Here is a 20,604-nt window from a genome sequence, read left to right on the forward strand (position 1 = left end):
CAAGATCTGAAAGGTCTCTAGGGTTGACAACCCCTAAAACAAAATCATAAATACATAGTAGACCATTAACGTTTGGTAAATATGCAAAAAAGAGACCGTGAAGGATAAAGAAAGAAATAAGAAAGGAGAAGATGGGGGGGGGGGGGTGTTTCAAGTGTGGACAGAAGAACAGGTCCGCAGTAAGGCAGGTTGTTGCGAGTCCAGCAAATGTAACTAGAGGTGAGCCTTCCTTAAGAGTCCAGGGCACCAAGTAACCATGTAGCTTTCATGGTTCCGATTCGTCCAACTAAGCAGTTCCTCAAATCCTGGACAGTTGATTTACTTTGTCTTCCCAGGCCGACAGAGTCAGGAATAAAAACCTGTTTTTAAGTGCGTGTTCACATAGCAAAATGATATGCAGTGGAAAAAATGTGAAGATCATACCACACTGAGAACATGCCAATTCTGGAATTTGCTCACATACAGTCCTGTCAACAAAAATGTTGCTAATACAGTATAATAAAAACCTATTGCAGATTTTTCTTCTAATGTGTATTGATGATAATTCTATAATAATATTCTATAATAAATCTTACATTTCACTTCTTTTATCCCTAGTTTGCCAAGTGCTTGGCTCAGTATATAGATGAGCAAAATATCAATGATCTTAAAGTGTGGACAAGTCAGATGAGGAGGACTATTCAGACGGCGGAAGCTCTGGGCGTACCGTACGAGCAGTGGAAGACGCTGAATGAGATCGATGCTGTGAGTGTCTGTCATTGAACACACCTATCATTTAAAGGGAGTTTGTCAGGTCCAGAATCCACCTTATATATGTACTAGTACTGTGTCGGGGCCTTTAATAGGAGCAGAACACCTGTGTGGCCACAAACTGATGAACCAATGCAGAGAGAATCCTCTTTTATGAAAATCACCCTGCTAGTGTATTGGGTGCTGGGGCTGAATTGTCACATTTGCCTATAGACAAGCACAAGTACTTTTCAGCTCTATTATGCAGTTTCTTGCCAATGTCCTCGCCTTAGCGACAATTGACATTTTAGATTGATGCCCCACGTTGCAGAAATGCAGATTTTGTTGCGGGTTTTTTGAGCCAAAGCCAAGAATGGTTAAAATAAGAATGGGAACTATATAGAAAGTTCTTATTCTACCTTCTGCTCAATCCACTTCTGGCTTTGGCTCCAAAAACCACAACAAAATCTGCAACAACAAAAAAAAAGTTGTTTCCGCAACGTGGTGCTTAGCCTTAAGCCTCTGTATGCGTCATGGCGGTCTATAGGCTAATCTGGGAAAATGATAAGCAGGACTTTTCTCTCCATTTTTGGGCAGATTGGGTTCCTGTTTTTCGAAGAGCAGAAACCCCAAGGCTAGTGTGAACCCAGTGTAAGGGTCCCAAACATGCAACAAGAATTTTTGATCACTTGTATGATATAATGTAGTCAGTATTACAATGTATTGTGCATGTGACGTCTTCCTAGAAAGCCCTGCTAGATATGATGGATCACGGATCCCCAATGTGCACATCCAGGGAGAAGCCAGACTACCGACTCCAATGGAATGGTTTACCAGAACTAGTATTTCTGTTTAGACACGATGTTTAATATGTCATTGCCATCATTTCTAACCTGAAGTCCTAACGGGTTCTGTTATGTTCCTGCCAGGGTGTGTGTGAAGAGATGCGTTATGAAGAAATTCAGGAATCCTTTCCTCTGGAGTTTGCTCTGCGAGACCAAGATAAATACAGATACCGTTACCCAAAGGGAGAGGTTAGTCGATCGCAAGGGGTTAAATATGTTCAGACGGGACTGGGCGATCAGGAGCTACAACAAAATTACTATTAATTAAATATTGTACCTTGATTACAATGTTTGGACACACCCCATGGTACATGCCTCACCCCCTTTATATACCATAGAATTTTGGTTATTAACATATCGGCGATCCTGACCAGGATAGTGTAGAGAGAGATATATACCCTTCATACCTTATATAACGGCAGTGTGAGACAGGATGGCATGGGTGATAAAGAATTAAGTCAGCTCAATTGATCGGTGTGAACTTGCTCATATCCATTATATCAGTTTTGGTTATTGTGCAATTGTCCAGCCCAGTGTTAGAAATCCTATATAATATGTACACTGTAATATATTAATGAAGCATGGATGTATATACTGTGATGTGCATTACATGGTGTATTAAAGGAGCAGTGTCTCTGCTAACATTAGTGCTCAGCATGTCCTCAAATCTAATGCATCTGTGTTGTCCATCTTATAGTAGTCAGCCATGGCTTGTGCTGTATCTCCATCCTCCAGGCCTTTCCCTGTAGTCCTGCATCTGATGTCTATGGGCATGTGTGCTACATGTTACTTACATGCCATGTGTACTTGGTGGTTGTTTTATTTTCATAGTCCATACAGATGGCTTTGATCTGTGCGTGTGCACTAACATGTTGTCTCCCTATGTGTGCGAGTCACATGGCAGCGTGTCTGCCAGTCCAGAAGAGTGGTGCAGCCAGATGGCATCTCTCTCCTTGTTTGGCAGACTGGTTATCCATCCCCTTCTGGTGGATATGCCATGTATGTCCCAGGTAGAAATTTCTGATACTAGGCCAGGTAAAGAAAAACAAATGAAGAGAGTACTGGCTCTTTGGGGGTGGGAAATTCACGTTACTATCTTATTTGTACCATCCCAGAGGTCTCTTTGCACTTGTGTCCCTAATACTTTGATGCTGTCTTCATGTAAGTGACCGCTTAATAACCTCCAAATATTCAATGTCATTTAAAGGGATTTTCTGGCACCAAATGCATTTTTCATATTCATGATCTAATTATAGGTCATCGGTATCTGATATAAACTTCAACCCTACACAGATTAGCTGTTGCGACAGCATCCGGGCATCAGAACTGATGTAGTGGTTTGGGAGCAGAAGCGGCTCTTTTCCTATTCTAGTAATGGGATCAGAGCTGCAGTACCCCCACTATACAGAGGATAGGACTGCAGCACTGCTCCTGCTACTTGAGTAGGAGCAAACTGCATCTGTTCCCTGAACATTGTAGCAGCAGCTGGTGTCCGGGCACTGCCGGAACAGCTGACCGATGCATGGTCCTGGTCTCACACCCCAAGATGTCAGATACTGATGATCCAGTTTGAGGATGAAAAGTATGAAAAATGTATTTGGGGCTGGAAAAGTCTTTTAATACGGATACAGGGGTTAACTTTTACACAATCCAAATGCTTTTTGTTGATGTCTGTCGGTGCAGTCTCTCCTTTAGCAAGTGGTTGATGCTCTTCACAGAGTTCAGAAATGCTGAGGACGCTTCTTTATGAAGTGCCTTTCTGTGTATAACACATTGGGATCCATTAGGACACGGGAACAGCTGCTTGTTGCTTTAGTTCCTGTAACTAACCTGGTTAATGGCTGTAACAAGGCAAACACCCGCTGTGAGGATAATGTGCGCACATTAATGGCCAGCTGTTATCATAGGGCAATGCAGAAGTTTAGTCGTAGTTGGAAGGTGCCCTTGATGTGAAAACAGCAAACCGTGTGCTAGGTGTAAGTGGGAGACCTTAAATGGGTATTCCAAAATATGGCGTAATCTCCTGTCCACATAATAGGGGATAACTGTTATATTGGTGAGGGTCCACCTGCAGGGACCCCCCACCTATCACAAGAGTCCTTGTATTGGAATGGAGTGGTGGTTGCACATTGAAGCTGGATTGGGATTGCTGGCGATGGTTGAACTTAGTACTCGGCTTCTCTCTGTAGAGATGAGTGGTGCAGAAGAGACCACCATGCGTGTCAGACACAGGGACTCTAATCCCCCAGTCTTGTCGTCCGTGAAGGTCACAGCATTTCTTGTTGTTACATGAATATCCCTTTAAGGAAGACAAGGGGATGATTCTGTTTATTTTCTATTAAGGTGGTGAATGGGCAATGTATTGTGGTTGGCGATGGACAACTTCATTTCCATTCTAGATGACGCCTGTCTCCATTATATTCTATAAAACCAAGTGTCTGTTTAGGTAACAAAATGATCTTTCTTTCAGTCATATGAGGACTTGGTGCAGCGTCTTGAGCCGGTCATCATGGAGCTGGAGCGGCAGGAGAATGTCCTGGTTATCTGCCATCAAGCAGTGTTGCGCTGCCTACTTGCCTACTTCTTGGACAAGACTGCAGGTGAGAACCGAACACCTACTAAAAAATAGAAGGAAAATTGATCACATGTGGCCTGTTTTTAAGACTGTATTCACATTTCCAGTTAGATTTCTGCTTACGAACTTCCATGAAGACCTTTGCAGACCTTTTATAATAATGATCACTATGTAGAAGTGTCTTATAGAACATTCACTGAGTGACGTTCATCTCTCTGTCTTACAGATGAACTGCCTTACCTCAAGTGCCCCCTACATACTGTCCTGAAACTTACGCCTATAGCTTACGGTAAGACGCTACTTTATTGGTTCTTGAGTCTCTTCCTTGCCTCGGCGATCAGCAGGGTCACTGCTTTCTAGTAGTACAATGGAGAAGTCAAGTAGACAAGTGTCCTCCTTATGTTTAAAGGGAGTCGTTCAGGTCTGGTTACTCTACAAAACTTCCAAAAGTGTTGGTGGGGCCCTTACACATTCCTTCAAAAGTCCTACCTAACAATGGTGTTGTTAGGTAGGAGAAAGTGTCCGAACAGGCATCTTGTAGGTCATTGCACCAGTCTGGTAGTTTAACATCGCTCAACACTTTAAACAAGGGTATCTATTAGATCAGACCTGGGCAATGTACGGCCCCCGGGCCACATCCGGCCCTCTGACTGCTTCTATGCCGCCCGCGTAGCTAGTGGAAGTTTTTTCAAGGACCTGTGATGATGTCATCACAGCCTATCACCAGGATAGGCTATGACTCATTAGTGGGCGGCGCCACACGGGACTGTGTGCTTCCTGCAAGCTGCCAGGGCTGCTGGATGATACAGAGAGAAGAGACAGCATGTGTGAGCAGGAGGGGGGAACTAGGAGCAGATGTAGGGGGCAGTTAAACTGAATGAACATGGAGGGGGCACATTAAACTAGGGGGCAGATGGAGGGTGACATTAAACTGGGGAAGGTTGAGAAGGATATTAAACCATGGGGGGTAGCTGGAGGGGGACATGTCTGCCTCTAGTTGCCCCCAGTTTAATGTCCCCCTCCAGCTGCCCCAGTTTAATGTCCCCTCTAGTCCCCTGGTTTATACTGGGGCACCAGGAGAGGGACTTAATACTGTGGGACATTTGGAGGGAAACGTTATAATGTGGGAGGGTATAGTGTTAGTGTGACAGTAGGAGGATTTTACTTTGTGGGGCACATGGGAAAATGATTGAGAATGGGCGGAGTCAGCAGAGAAGTGGGTGGAGCTAAATTTGCTGTGGCATGCATGGCCCTCTAGAGCTGTTACAATTTCTCATGTGGCCCCATGGGAAAATTAATTGCCCACCCCTGTATTAGATGTATATAAAGGGTTAAAATCCTTCCTGTCAGAGTTTGGGGTTTTAGGGTGAAGTATCCATATTCCTACAGAGGAGGTGACTGATATGGCTGTCCTTCTGAAGTAAGATGTGTCAGGAGGATGTGCTGTCAGCCGCCATTGCCAGTGTATGTACGCAGTACAGTATAACTTACAATATAATATACAATATGTTATTACATGACTCCAGTAGTCTGTTAGTTTAACAGGACTCATGATGTACAATTTCTAATATATTGGTTTCCTCTACCAGGTTGTAAAGTGGAAATGATCAGTCTAAATGTGGACGCAGTAAACACGCACAGGGATAAACCCGAGGTAAGTCACTTCTGGCCAGTAAATGTCTTCATAGGCCCTGATGCATCCCTGTCTTAAAGAAAGCAGGTTTACACTCAGATCATCTGTTTCTGCATTATTCCTGCATCTAGTTCCAGTTGTCCCACCAATAAGTAACCTATTCATTGTATAGTATGGCGCCACCTGGTGCCTACAGTGTATAGCAACATACACTTCCACCAAATGAGTTCTAGTGGACTGATGTCCCCGGATCTCTGCATAGTGATCCTCTCTTTCTACAAAGCAGCCAATAGCCATGGTTTCTGCCCCGCTTTTGGGAACTTGGAGCCATAGGACCCTAAACTAAGTCTTATATTACATTTTATTTTACCAGTATATCCTATTAATAAGCTTTTATTGAAGTTTTGCATCACCTTTGTCTGATATTCTGCTCCTTAGAACGTAGATATATCCCGCACGCCCGAGGCAGCCCTGGTAACTGTACCTGACCACGGTGGACCCAATAATGGTGCCTTCATTCATCTTTATTATTATTACTGCCTGAGCTGATCCCAATTATTGGTTAATTTCACTCATTTTATTTAAAATTTTATGAATTGGCTAAAAATCGAGGAATAAAAGCACAGCCGGACAATTCTAACTGTGGCGTGTGTGAATAATTCTCTGAATCAAATCTAATGGTATCCTGTCCTGCGTTATTACATATGTAATATATATTACGACACTGAAGTCTTTGTACAGCGGCTGCTTCTTGGACGCTTAAGGTTTTCTGTGTGATGCTCTTGTTTCTCCTCGATCTGCATGTTAATGTGGGAGTTGGGGCTGAGGTTTGGCCTACAGATGGAGTGAAAATCCTATATACCCCTTTAGGACGTGGCCTCGTGACATGGTGGAAATGCCCTGGCAAAAACCGCAGCGTTTTACAGTCCCTGCAAAGTGGATGGGATTCTAGTGAATCCTATTCACACATTGCAGAAAAATACGCACAGTGGGAATGCTTCAATTTCCAAAATGTTTCGTTTTGGGAAATTGCAGCATTTCATTTATACCTACAGAAATACTGACAGTTTCCCTTTAGGTATAATTGAAGATTGAAGCGAAAGGCCGCAGAGGTTTTCTGTATAAAGCACTGCAGGAAAAACCGTCCTGTGTTTTTACTATGTTTTTTCCAACAGCGTTTTTTTTTTTTTTTTGCTGCAGCCTGCTATGTGGAGCCTTCTGCATTATGGGCCAGAGAAGCCTTTTTAGGCGATTTCATACACACCTATCCACAGGATGGGTCATCAGTATCTGAACTGTACAGGAACAAAGGTTTGGATCCCCACAGATCAGATATTGTAGACTCATCCTGTGGATAGGTGACCAGTAAGAAAGCTGCTGGTCCAGCATCCTGCAGGCTCTGAGTGCTGCTGCAGTGGACAGGGATATAATATAATATAGCTATAGCCCCTAATGCATAAGATGGGGCAAAGGTTAGCCTGTTAGCTGTTTGATGTGGCTGTAGCATTCAGGTGGGTGCTGCAGCCTCCTCAGTATTTACCAGGCGCAGTGCTGTACATTTGTATAGCAGCTGTTCTTGATGTCTGAACTCAGCCTATTCACTTGAATGGGACTGAGCTACAATCAGGCCATGTGATTAACATGAAATCTCATGGCTCATGAAGCAGAAGAGGTACTTGGAAAGCACCACTGCAGCTTCACACAGCTGATCCACAGGGGACTCTTATGTCGGACCTCCACAAATTGATGGCCTATTCTAAAGATCAAATTAAAAAGACCCCTTTAAGCTGCAGTAATAAATACAGCTTTTAGAATTGCATATTGTAATGGCCAAGGAGCATCAGTGGGTATCAGAATAATGTTTCTATATTTCCCAGGGACTGTGGCTAAAATTGTGCCTTGTGTATAGTATTAGACTGTAGAGACCGGCACTGTATAAACCAGAGATGATTGTTATATAGAGGAATCTATATGCGGTTATACAGTGTATACATCCAGCTATATAGTGTGTATATGGAGATTGGGGGGTGAAATCATTGACTGTTGCTTTAATGTTTATGTCGTGTCAGTAAAGTCTCTGTTCTGTCTCTTTCAGAATGTTGATGTGGATCGCTCCACTGAAGATGCTTTGCAGACTGTACCGAACCATCTTTAGCCGTGGCTGTGACCCCCTACCCTCCATTTCTTATTGCAATGCAGTACCCTTCAGCAGCTGACTGGGTTATATTGTCTAAGTGCAGACACCATCTTTAGTGTTCAGGTGGTATAAATGGTTTTTAGTCACATACTGTGATGCACTGTATACATTTCCTTTAACACTCCTTTTATACTGGGAACATACTGATGTTATTTTCTTAGCTCTGTGTTTTTGGCCATTTCAATGCATTTTCCTCTTCTGAAATTTATGGCGGATATGCCATTTTACAACGTTCAGGTTAAATCTGAAGAGCACAAGCAACCTGTGAATTTTTACTGCAGTGGATCTCCAGTGCAGTGCGGCCTTTCTGCCACCAGAGGGCAGAGCGCTGCATTATAAATTACAATCAACTGCTGGATGTGTGAAGCCAATTCCCGAATATCTCATTTATAATACACTATACTGTGCAGGGGGTTTGGTACAGTTTATGGTAAAACTGATATCCGACCTTAAATCAAAGCTTTGTGTAATGGGCAGAGGGGATGAACACCACTTGTGATGTCATCTGCAATAAATATGATGGAATGATATAGGAAGCAAAATACACTAAGATTTTTAAAAAATATTAATCCATGATTAGTTCTAGTTGATAATCTTAGGGGTGACCAGGGTGGTATTGTCACAGCGTTCCCCATCCTCTCCATAGAAGTAAGCCTAATATAGCCATGTGCTAGTATAGGCTATTCCTACCAGCTCTAAATTTCCACTTTTGCTATGGGAATTTGTATTAGGGACTCCTCGATCCTAAAAGTGAATCACATTGTCCCGTGTAGTGCACAGTTATCAGGTGGGGTCTACAGAGGGCGCTAGTGGTCTAGGTTCTTACCTGTTATACGTAATATCTGCTAAATAAATTTTCGCCCAGAAATGGTCCGCACACTCCGTCCATACGGTCATGCACTGGAAACATCCGTACTACCCGTATCAGTCTGAACACCGTTTCTTCCGTTCATGTTTTTCTGCGACTTTTACTCTAGAATTCTGATTTTCTTGTAAAATGAGAAAGCTTAACTCTTTAGCTGCTGGATGACGACATCTGGGTTGGCGAGCAATGTGCAATATGTATAATACTGTTCTCTAAGATGATGTACCGCCATCCTTGCATAAAGGGGGTGAAAACAGGGATTTTTTTTTTTAAATAATGAAATTATGTAGTTTTTTTGTTAATGGCACAAAACATACAGGCGGTTTTCTCATCCTGAATCCATAGATACGGTATAGCAGATTTTAATATAAAATATTGAATTGTACATATGTTGTTAAAGGAGAACTATCAGAAGAACTATACTTGTATCTTATAAATGTAAAAAAATATATTGAAGGGTTTTTTGTCACCTTTGCAACCATTTTTGTCTGCTCCAGTGCTTCTAAATTGTGTCTCCATGATAACAGACTACCTGTGCACACTGTGCAGTCTGATCCTGTTGTCCTATTGCTATCAGTGTGTCCTAGACTTCTCACCACCTTACCAAAGGTGGACGGTAGGAAAAATATGGCCACAAGATCAAACTACACCGGGGCAATCATTTGTCAGGGAGACAAGTCTGCATGGAAGGTACAAACCAAACTCTTTATATCTTTTAATAGACGCCCCTCTACTGAATCCAACACTTTCTCTAGCCCTCACTGTTTCTGAGCAATAAGTGCGGTTAGTTTTGGTGTCTGATATACTAACTAGACTGTCAAGTGGGAGGTATCTGGTAGAGCAGACAAGGGGGCATGGCTCAGAGCTCCAATGAGTCACGGCCCTTGCCTGCTCCTTCCTGACACGACCCACTGCAATGGACAGGGAGCAGATTAAGGCTGAGTTCACATGGGGTATTTTGGTAGGATTTCGAGGCCGTATTTGCCTCAAAATCCTGACCACAAAGACGGCTCCCATTTAAATCAATGGGAGCTGGTCAGGTCTTATTTCCGGGAGCCGTTTGTTCTGGCTCCCGGAAAAAAGAACTGACATGCTCGTTCTTCAGCCTGAAGACACTCTCTCCTCCCGACTAGGCCCATTCATTGGGCCTAATCCGGAGTGGAGTGCGTGACTTGATACCGGTGTACTGCAATGGCATCCAGTCGTGGCTACCCATTTTTTGGTCCGTCTCAGTTTCCAGACCAGAAAACCCTGTTGTGTACTCAGCCTTAGTCCACCCACTAGTTAAGTAATCCTAACCCTGTCCTCTGTATAGCGGTAGCACTTGAGAATTTGAGCTCCTCTCCTATTCCTTGAATAAGAGCAGACCGCCTCTGCCAGCGGATAGGTCATTTTGAAACATGCATTTTGGGCGAATAAACCCCCTTGATTCCTGCAGGTGTGCCACAGCAAAATCCACTTCATTTTAGATGGTTTTTGCTGTGGCTACTTTTCATTATTAAAATTCAGTTTATTATGTTAGTGACTAACGTCCTTTTTTTAAAGTATGAATATGCCATCACCTATAGCTATCAGAGGCTGCCATGCCGTCATCTTAACCACTGAGAGTATGGAAAATGGCTGCAAAAGTGATCTGGGGGGAGATGAGCACTGTAAAGTTGTTTCCACAGTATTGAACAATCCAGTGTAATGTCTATCAGCATGTTGGCTTTCCAGTAAAGCAGGGGTTAAATCACTAAGACGCCCTTTACATTGTACAGAATGAAGAAATCTCTGGGAATGTGCCGCCGGTTCCTGCATTACCTGCTTTGTGTAAATGTGATGACAATGCTGCTTAGAACTTGAATGAAACTGTTAAATACAACCAATCTTCAACTGTGACTGGGCCGTGTCTCATTTATACCATGGGCTTCATTGCTTGTATAGGATACGAGTTCATTTTGATCTTATTTCCTACATGGGATTTGCGTCATGTCATATTTTAAATTTTCTAGTTCATGTGATTTTTATTGGTATGCATTAAAAGTTATATTTTATTGAATACAAAATCCAAAGGGAATCATCTTTGTAATTTGTGTTTTACTAAACCTTTCCAAAAGTTTCTCCTCTGTAGCCTTCATGTATTCGCCTACCTTGCAGGCTGCTCGGTGCAGTCTCAGCCTCTCTCAACGTCCTGTAGGTTCCTTAAGTCAGCTTTTATTTTCTCTTAGAAAACACAAGGTTACAGCCCACTTGGATAACAAGCATTATTTAACATACAACCTGCAAAGATGGTGAATACTTGTAGGCCACAGAAGTCAAACAAATGACATTGCTAAAAATTAAAAGGGATTTTTTGCATTTAATTTAAAAATGCCACCATAGTCTCCAGAGAACCTGTGTCTGACACTTAATGGCCCGTTCACACGGAGTAAACGCGCGTGTATTTTGTCAAAATACACGTGTAAAAAAAAAAAAGTGTAAAAATAAGACTCCCATTGACTTCAATGACTTTTTTTTACACGTCAAAATACACGTGTAAAATATCAGTGGGAGTCTTACTTTTACATATGTATTTTTTTGCACATGTATTTTGCCAAAATACACACACGTTTACTCCGTGTGAACGGGCCCTTACTTTGTTTTAAATAAAACATACAATGACTAGGGCAGCGATGGCAAATCTTTAGGAGACCAAGTGCCCAAACTGCAACCCCAAACATCCTCTAATTTATTGCGAAATGCCAATCTAACCATAATAAAGGGGTTTTAATTTTGGAAATAAACATCTTACATTAACATCTTCTGTCTTAAAAGAAAAAAAAAAAGTGGCCCTCCACACAATATAAAATACTCCACAGCAGGCCCCCACACAGTATTATATGCTACTTACCTTACCTACCACAAACAGCAGCTCCTTCTTCCACCACAGTGCAGGTGCAGATGAATGACATCATTGTGCCTGCGTCAGGACAGAGGTCACACTCTTCTGTCGGTGTAAAGCACGGACCCGCAGACTATACTGATAGATTTCAGCTGTAGGTGTATTTGCTGTCCTGTCCCAGATTCCATGTTACTGAGCAATCGTGAAGCCTTGATGGGGGAGATGGCGACCACCACAGGCCTAGGGTGTGTTCTACTCTAAAGAAAATCCTGGTTACTGAGGGTTAGTCAGCCTGAAATTCTAGTGAGTTTGATCCTGCATGTCACAGCATTTGTTTTTTTTTTCTTTTTTTGGGGGGAGAATATTAAGAGACATGCTGGGGCAGTATTATTACAAATGGGTACAAGGAGGAGGGGGGTGCATTAGCATTTGTGGCACGCTGGGAGAACATACTTAGTACGCATGCATTGGAGTTTGGGCCCACGATTACCAGACCATAGATTACTGGGGATACTCTTCCAGGGCTTTAGTTGTTGCTGCTCTTGATTTCTGCTTTACATTAACCGTTCCTATTACCCCTTTGCAGCAGCTGCAGGTCACCAGAACTAGCACAGCTCCAAAACCATAGGACACATTACTTATCCCATAAAATAGCTGTGCTCCATGGAGGACTTTTCTCTCTAATTTCTGGCAGAAACCCATTGGACCCCATTATAGTCTGTCAGGGGTCTCAAACTCAATGTACGCGGGGGGCTGGGCCGCATCAGGTTTTCCACAAGCTGTGCTCGCCGCAGCAAATTTAGCTCCACCCAATTTTATGATGTCTCCGCCCATTCTTATTCATTTTTCATGTGTCCCCACACAGTATAATCCTCCTACAGTCACCCGCACATTATATGTCCCCACATTATAATGTTCCCTTCTAACTGTCCCACAGTATTAAGTCCCTCTCTTGGTGCCACAGTTTAAACTGGGGGAAATTAGAGGGGACATGAAACTGGGGCAGCTGGAGGGGGACATAAAATAGTGGGGGTAGTTGGAGGGGGGCAATAAATTAATGGCAGCTGAAGTGGGACATTAAACTGGGGGCAACTAGAGGGGGACATTAAGCCATAGGGGTAGCTGGACGATGACAAACTGGGGACAAATAGAGGCAGACAGGTCCCCCTCCAGCTACTCCCACGGTTTACTGCCCCCTCCAGTTGTCCCCAGTTTAAGTGCCCCCCCCTTCATCTACCCCCAGTTTCATCTCCACCCACCATTTCTCCCCAGTTTAATATCCCCCTTCATTTGCCCTATTTTATGTCCCCCCTCCATCTGTCCCCAGTTTCATGACGTCCCTCCATCTGCCCCAGTTTTATGTGCCCCCTTCATCTGCCCCAATTTCATATCCCCCCCCCCTTCATCTGCCCCAGTTTTATGTGCCTCCTCCATCTGCCCCAATTTCATATCCCCCCCCCCTTCATCTGCCCCCAGTTTCATGTCCCCCCCTCCATCTCTGCCCCTAGGTTACTGACACACACACACTCCACATCTCACATTCCTCTCAGTACTACATCTCTTCATCTTCCGGCCGGCACACTAAGACGCCTCCCTAGTCTTGTGACGTCTGACGTCACAAACAGGTCCTTGAGTTTTAAACTTCAGCAGTACTATGCTGCGTGTTGGCTGCAAACTATTGTCCCACGGGCTGCAAGTTTGAGACCCCTGGTCTATGGGTTTCACAGTTAACTCCTTTTTGAGCAGATAGGATTTCCAGTTTTTGGATCCCCTAGCAGACCTGAAGAACGATAATCTTGAATGCTAGTGTGAACCTAGTGCAAGTTGTGGCTAATGGAGGGTTCACACGGTGTAACGTGTCGCGGCATGTCTACGCCGCGGGACCCTTTGCGGGCCGTAAATCAATGGGAGCGGGGATCGTATGCGCTGCGCTAGTTTGCGCAGCGCATACGATCCCCGCTCCCATTGAAATCAATGGGAGTGTGTACGGCCCGCAAAGGGTCCCGCGGCATAGACATGCTACATCACGCGGCACGTTACACCGTGTGAACCCTCCCTTACTTTACATCAGAAAACTGGCATGCTTTTTATCACAAATATTTGTGACTTTGGACAGTCGAGATGAATTTAGCAGACACAGGCTACATGCACATGATGCTGTACAATGGACAGGAATAGGACCTATACTGAGTTTTGCTTTCTACATGGACCAGTGATAATAGACTCGCAGTGGAATAACCAAGAAGACTTCCCTACAGTTTTCCATAGGCAACCCATGTGGACTGTGACGTGTGAATTACAGAGGAGGAAGATGATGATGTAATGCTCATTTGATAAGTTGTAGTAAATTAACATATGGAAAAAACCATGGAGCCATTCAGCTGGCATAGTGGATAACCATTTATTTTTGGAACAAAGCTGGAGTGGACTGTAAAAAATATATTTTCATCCAAGTCACTGCATTGTCATAACCCTTCTATACTACTTTTACCCCATCAGCGGTATATACAGCAATATTCATATTTATCCAATATTTATATATTTGAACAACTACATTTGAGTACAGTACCCAGATGGCATGAAATATTTCTGGTTAAAATAACTAACCCTGTCTGCAGTTGGAGTGATCTGTATATTAAAAAAATAAAAATAAAGGAGCTCCAAGACGGCAGGTCTGGTCCACAATGGAGGGATTTTTCGTACGGCTGCTACTCTGGACATTGTTCCCTTTAGTGTAAATCTATGCTTACAGTTCAGAGGTAAGAAGACATGAAGTACTAAGGTCATTTCCCCAACAATTCCTCCATTCTGGGGTTGATGAAGGAGAATCCACGGAAGGCTGTTTGGTCCATTGAATCAATAAGGTTTTTATCGCTGTAGGACAGGCGTGGCTTTTCGCTGAGGAACTCCCGATCAAAGTTGCTATGGTCACTGTGAGATTTCTAAAGGAGATAAGTAATATAGAAAAAAAAACACACTTTAAAATCGTAAAGTCAAAAATTTCTGATCTCCAAACACCATGCAGCCATTCATTCTACATGAAGGGATAAAATAAAAAAGAAGGCCCCGTTTCTGACAGATTAGTACTTCTTTTACACCCTGCCAGAGACCAGGTGTTATAGGATGACCAGTGGCGTAACTAGGAATGCCGGGGCCCCGTGGCGAACTTTTGACATGGGCCACTGCCAGGATCAGTAAGTAAATAGGGCCCATTACGACTGAAGTAACTCCAGCTGGTAACGGCCTATTAAGAAAAAAAAAAAAACAAAAAACGCAGCGGTAGTGGCTGTCACCGGGCCCCTAATGTCCCGGGCCCTGTGGCAGCTGCTACCCCAGTAATTATGCCACTGATGGTGACTCCATGTACAAATAGGATTGTGTATTGCCATAGCAATTTTATGTTCAATAGTGGGGCTTCTAATTTTATAATTTTTTTCTAATATAATTTTTAAAAAAACACTTTTTGGAAATAAAGTAAAAAAAAATAATTCAAATAAAAATAAACGAAAAACCATTTTATAAACACATGCGTAAAAATCCAAAAGCTAAAAAAAAAAAAAAGTGCTCATACAACTCCAATGACAAAAGTGTGTGTGTGATTTATATAATATATAAATATATATATATATATATATATATATATATAAATAATCACAATATCCCCACTGGAATGAGGCCTATTATAGAGCTTTCACATATTCAGATGTATCACAGATTCTCTATGGACTGAAGAACGTACCACTTTAGGTTTGAAAGGAGGCTCCACTTGTCTCTTCTCCAAAGCAGTCCAGTTGATGGTCTTGAAGAAGGGATGCAGTTTAATGTTCCCAACCACCCCAAGTCTTTTTGTGGGCTCTCTCTCAAACAACTAAGGAGACAAATAAACCACAAGAGGCAATTACTTGGCTGTTGGTAAACCTAAAATATCCCTACCAGGCTACATGCATATAAGCCATAGTATATGAGCAGTACCAATGGCAGAAATGGATACCTTTTCTAGGATGTCTTTGGATTCTTTTGTAATCCAACGTGGATAGTGAGGAGTGTCTACTCGAATGGACTCAAACAACTCATCTTCATCATCACCATGGAAGGGGGACTGTCCGATCAACATCTCATACAGCAGAACGCCAAAGGACCACCAGTCTACAGAAAATGTGTACTTGTGTCCCTGAAGTATCTGTGAGGTCACAATAGGAGTGGTTAAAAAAATCCTCTAAAACAATCAATTGTGCTAATATTACCATATATACTCGAGTATAAGCCGACTTTTTCAGCACAGTTTTCATGCTGATAAAGTTCTCCTCTGCTTATACACGAGTCAGGAGCACAGAAAACTGGAAGGGGGAGGTCCTTTAGTGCTACTGCTCTGTGATTGGCTTGTCATGAGGTCACATGACTGTGATATCATCAAAGGTCCTGTAGCCACTGGTATGTAACATCTGCAGATAAGGTGGAGTCTAAATCCTAGTAGCTCCGCCCACACCAGTCAGATCACATGGTCATGACGCCATCAGAGGTCCTTTAGCACACTAGGATTTAGCATCTACCCTGAAGATGAGTGGCCGGGATTCATTGTGTCTTATGGAAGATATCTGTTGTATGGAGGAGAGGAAGCTACAGTAACGTGACACACACAGGGACCTTCCTTTAGTTACTCTGCCTATTAATGTCAGACATTTGGGGTTATTAATTTAGTTTCAGTAACTCCATGTGCCTCACATTAATAACAGTAAACCCCATCATGTCCCTCATATTAACCCCTGTGTGCCCCATATAAGGGTTACTAATATGTGAGACACATGAGGGTACTAATGAAGGACCTTAATTATGAAGATACCTAATTATTACCCCCATATGTCCCACATATCAGTAACTCTTATGTGAGGCACACAGGGGGTTAATGTGAGGGACATGATGGGGTTAACTGCTATTACTATGATCCCCATGGAGTTACTAAGCTGCAATGCACATGACCAGACTTTTTATCTGCAATGCTGGATTCCCCCCCCCGGCTTATACTCGAGTCAATAAGTTTTCCCAGTTTTTTGTGATAAAATTAGGGGTCTCGGCTTATATTCGGGTCAGCTTATACTAGAGTATATACGGTACGTACATATTCCTAAAATCACCAGTGTCTCACCTCTGGGGCAATGTAATCTGGGGTCCCACAGAACGTACTGGCTTTATTTTCACCAAACACACTTTCTTTGCACATTCCAAAGTCTGCAATCTTGATGTGACCATCCTTGTCCAGCATTACATTGTCCAGCTTCAGATCCCTGTACAGAGGCAACCATTTGGAAAAATTAACAATTCCACAACATTTGAAATTTAACCACAACCATAAACAGGTTGTACAATCCATAGAAATGACAATAAGTAAACTGAGTATGCGTTTTTAGAGTAACTTTGACTTTTTTTCAATAACAATACTTTACATTCTATAAATGTTGTGTTCGTCATGAGAAATGTCCAGTAGTATACAGTACAGCTCCTGCTGTAGCCTCAGTTAAAGAAGAAGGGATATCATTTAGCCTGGGCATAGGCTTTCTTTCTGCTTTTCAGAGGGAAAGTCCAGAATGGACAGCATCATTTATAAACAGTAAAATATAGACAAGACATCCTGATACAGACTCCAAGTAGTGAGGAGAGAAGCAACTCAAGCAGCTCAATTCTATCCTCCTTATCAGGCACAGAGGCAAGAACAATTGTTCAGGGCGGAGCAGCAGTGTATTCCAAAGGGCATGCATGACCAACACAGCCTAACTAGAATCCACAAGTCTATACATTTTGAACAGCAGGAGATGCTATTACAAACAGATATTTAATTTTTCTTATATAGCACCAACATATTCCACAGCACTTTAGAGGCAATGTCATCAAAAACAGAATCTCAGTCTTAATTCCCTATCAGTATCTCTTTGGAGTGTGGGAGGAAACCAGCGCAGATCTGCATTTTAGCATTCTTTCAAAAGCAGTGCACACAGGTGGGGTGTAATATTCAAAGGATCCTATCATTCAGAAGTAATTTTTTCTAACACGTTGGAATAGCCTTAAGAAAGGCTATTTGTCTCCTACTTTTAGAAGTGGTCTCCGGCCCGCCGTTTGGTAGAAAAAACAGTTTTTACCGGTATGCAAATTAGTTCTCTCGTAGCACTAGGGGCGGGCCCCAGCTCTCAAACAGCACTGGGGACGTCCCCAATGCTGCCAGAGAACTCTCTCCAGCGACTCCTCCATCTTCAGAGTGTGACCGAGGCGGAAGAAGACGACAGAAGAGACGGTTGCTGCTGAAGATGGAGGCGTCGCTGGAGAGAGTTCTCTGGCATCATTGGGGACGCCCCCAGTGCTGTGAGAGAACTAATTTGCATACTGGTAAAAACCGGCATTTCTTCCGAACGGCGGGCCGGAGACCACTTCTAAAGGTATAACACGAATACCCTTTCTTAAGGCTATTCTGACGTGTTAGGCAGAAAAAATTACTTCTGAATGATAGGATCCCTTTAACGCTATAAAGGTCACTGAGCTGAGCAGTAATAGCAGACCCTATACAAGGTCAGGTGTGGTGCGGTTTCTAGAGGCAGGCATGTGTTTTTTATAATCCTATTAAATTCATTTTCTGGTTTATTATAAAGGTGGCTAGGACTACACACAACACTACATCGAATTGTCAATGTGGTCCAAAAAAAGCAGGAATTCTTGATGCGGTTTTTGAGGCCAATGAAATAGGTATATGCAGGATCTGAGCTTGATCTGTTGGCTGACATATGAACTGTATGGCTGACTGGACTTGTATGTACACATTAAAGCTTACCTATATATAATGCCCTTGGAGTGAAGGAATTGTAACCCACAGATTATTTCAGCTCCATAGAACCTGTAAGACAAAGATGTAATATTAATAAAACAAACATATTCATAAGACATCTCCTGCCTGTCCCTGTAGTAAGAGTAACGTTATTGCTACAATTCTGGGGTAGATGTTAATAGTATTTCAGACTGCAGACTGAAAGATGACAATGCCAGTCACATAAGCGAGAGGCACTGCAAAGTAAGAAGGACTGGCTTGTAGAAATACAATTGGAAATTCCATTATGACTACTTATATATTAACTACTAATAATAATGCTATGATCACTTATCCCATCAAGAATGAGAATTTATAGCACCTCTGCAATGGTCGCTTGAATTGCCAGACTATCAGGCTTATAGTCACTAGATTTTTATTTATCATAAAGACCAATAATGATCTATTTTGTGCCCGGCTACACATTGTAACCAGTTATCTCTCCATCACTGCTTTTTAGGGGTAATTACTTTTTACATTCCCACATGGTAGACCCAACCTGAAGAAGGTTTGGGAATAAATTAATGTGAACTATAAACTTAGGGCAGGCACACATATTCAATGATGTCAGCCAAACCTGTTACTTATGGTAGGATCAGCTCACCATGTAATGTGTATGGGGTCTACAGGGCCGCATTTGCCATGACACAACCTGAGATGACAGAGACACCTGACAATAAGCGAAGGGGCAGCATGTTTTGTTTTTTTATAGTCTGGCCTCCGCTTCTTATTCTAGAGGGCACTGCAGCGTACTTCAGTGTGCACGCAACTGAGGCAGAAACAGAGGCAAGGAGCGGGTATTGATGAGAGAAAAAAAATAAAAAATCCTCCACTATCTGTTGGATGAATTAAATATGTAGCTGCCGAACTTGTGCAGAACCAGGGGTGAGTAATAGGAACAGTTATACTCACCTCTCCTGGATGTCCAGCGGTCCTTCAGCATCTTCTTCAGGTCTGCATCTGAAGTCACATGCCATGGGTCACCATAGAGGTCTTATTGGTCAAAGCCCAATGACAGGCCTCAGTGGTGACATCAGATGCAGAGCAGAAGAGGCCAAATGCTGGGAAGATGCTCAGGAGAGGTCAGACAAGGAGTGTATTTGATATTTTCTCTCACCTCCCCGGGTCTCCCCTTATTATATTCTAAGGTCTGTGGAGACCCCAGAGTAGAATAGTGCTTTTCGGGTATTTTGGCGGTGGGCACCTTTCTATAGGTTTCTTCAGGCAGCAGAGAGGCTAAGTACACCTCTGGGTGCCTCCCAACTCTTCCTGGATGGCAGATGTTGAATGAGAGAAGTATCAGGCATGTTTAATTCCAACATGACTGATGCTTGTGTTAGTAAGGAGAAAAGTTTTTGCTTTCTGACAGTCATTTACTCCCCTATTCCTATTCAGGACATATGTACACTTGGCTGAGCCCATTGTGCAAGTGTATGAAGGGGCCCGGAGAGAAAACAGCTAGATGAATGGCTGAAAGGTATCTGATGTGCATGGCAAAGCTTTTTTCTACCACCTGCTCTACATTTTTAAAGTACTTACGTAGCCCTAAAAAGATCAAATCGACCCTTGTCTTGTATGTGAAACATCAGGTCTCCTCCATTCAGAAACTCCATGACAAAGAAGAGATGTTCCTTCATGAGATAGAAAGAAAACCAGAATCAGAGAAACAGTATAAAGATTCACATGATAAATTAGCATGTAGTCTGTATTCAATTCAGAGATTGGCTATAGGTAATATCTACAAAACAACATAAAGTCATAAAAGTCGTACTAAAGTTGTGCCCTTAAGGACAAGTACCAAGTGTTAAATAATCCTATTCAGCATCTTATTTCTAAGCCTGGACTCTGCTCACTACCTTAGTCTGGAAACTGCAGTAGATATGGGTGAGAAAGGGATTCTCCCAGGCCAAAGCCAGCACCCGTTTCTCCACCATGGTGCACTCCACGTCATCATCGATCAGAACGACGTCTTTCTTCAGGGCTTTTACTGCAAAGTACTGTCCCGTGCCTTTAAGCTCCGCTAACAGCACCTAAAAGCGACAAACAGGAA

General features: G+C 42.8%; 2 protein-coding genes across 7 annotated transcripts in view; one reads left to right on the forward strand and one right to left on the reverse strand.

Moving 5' to 3' along the window:
* LOC142218262 (6-phosphofructo-2-kinase/fructose-2,6-bisphosphatase 4) overlaps positions 1 to 10,725 on the forward strand; it is a 52,741-nt gene extending 42,016 nt beyond the window's left edge. For 3 of the 4 annotated variants that reach the window (XM_075286848.1, XM_075286849.1, XM_075286846.1), the window contains exons 9-15: positions 598 to 744; positions 1,659 to 1,763; positions 4,045 to 4,174; positions 4,376 to 4,438; positions 5,739 to 5,803; positions 6,221 to 6,290; positions 7,878 to 10,725. In XM_075286848.1, coding sequence (XP_075142949.1) covers positions 598 to 744; positions 1,659 to 1,763; positions 4,045 to 4,174; positions 4,376 to 4,438; positions 5,739 to 5,803; positions 6,221 to 6,290; positions 7,878 to 7,885 — 588 coding nt within the window. In that variant the 3' untranslated portion in view covers positions 7,886 to 10,725. The remainder of the gene's footprint in view (positions 1 to 597; positions 745 to 1,658; positions 1,764 to 4,044; positions 4,175 to 4,375; positions 4,439 to 5,738; positions 5,804 to 6,220; positions 6,291 to 7,877) is intronic. The other variant, XM_075286847.1, reaches the window with a different exon arrangement.
* Positions 10,726 to 14,089: 3,364 nt separating this feature from the next.
* Positions 14,090 to 20,604, reverse strand: part of PRKCD (protein kinase C delta) — a 50,302-nt gene continuing 43,787 nt past the window's right edge. For all 3 annotated transcript variants that reach the window (XM_075287344.1, XM_075287343.1, XM_075287345.1), the window contains 7 exons: positions 20,411 to 20,584; positions 20,094 to 20,185; positions 18,522 to 18,584; positions 16,851 to 16,989; positions 15,699 to 15,887; positions 15,447 to 15,575; positions 14,090 to 14,649 (listed from right to left, as the gene is read on the reverse strand). In XM_075287344.1, the coding sequence (XP_075143445.1) occupies positions 14,491 to 14,649; positions 15,447 to 15,575; positions 15,699 to 15,887; positions 16,851 to 16,989; positions 18,522 to 18,584; positions 20,094 to 20,185; positions 20,411 to 20,584 (945 nt within the window). In that variant the 3' untranslated portion in view covers positions 14,090 to 14,490. The remainder of the gene's footprint in view (positions 14,650 to 15,446; positions 15,576 to 15,698; positions 15,888 to 16,850; positions 16,990 to 18,521; positions 18,585 to 20,093; positions 20,186 to 20,410; positions 20,585 to 20,604) is intronic.

Source organism: Leptodactylus fuscus, chromosome 9, assembly GCF_031893055.1.
Source record: "Leptodactylus fuscus isolate aLepFus1 chromosome 9, aLepFus1.hap2, whole genome shotgun sequence".
Taxonomy (NCBI): Eukaryota; Metazoa; Chordata; class Amphibia; order Anura; family Leptodactylidae; genus Leptodactylus; species Leptodactylus fuscus.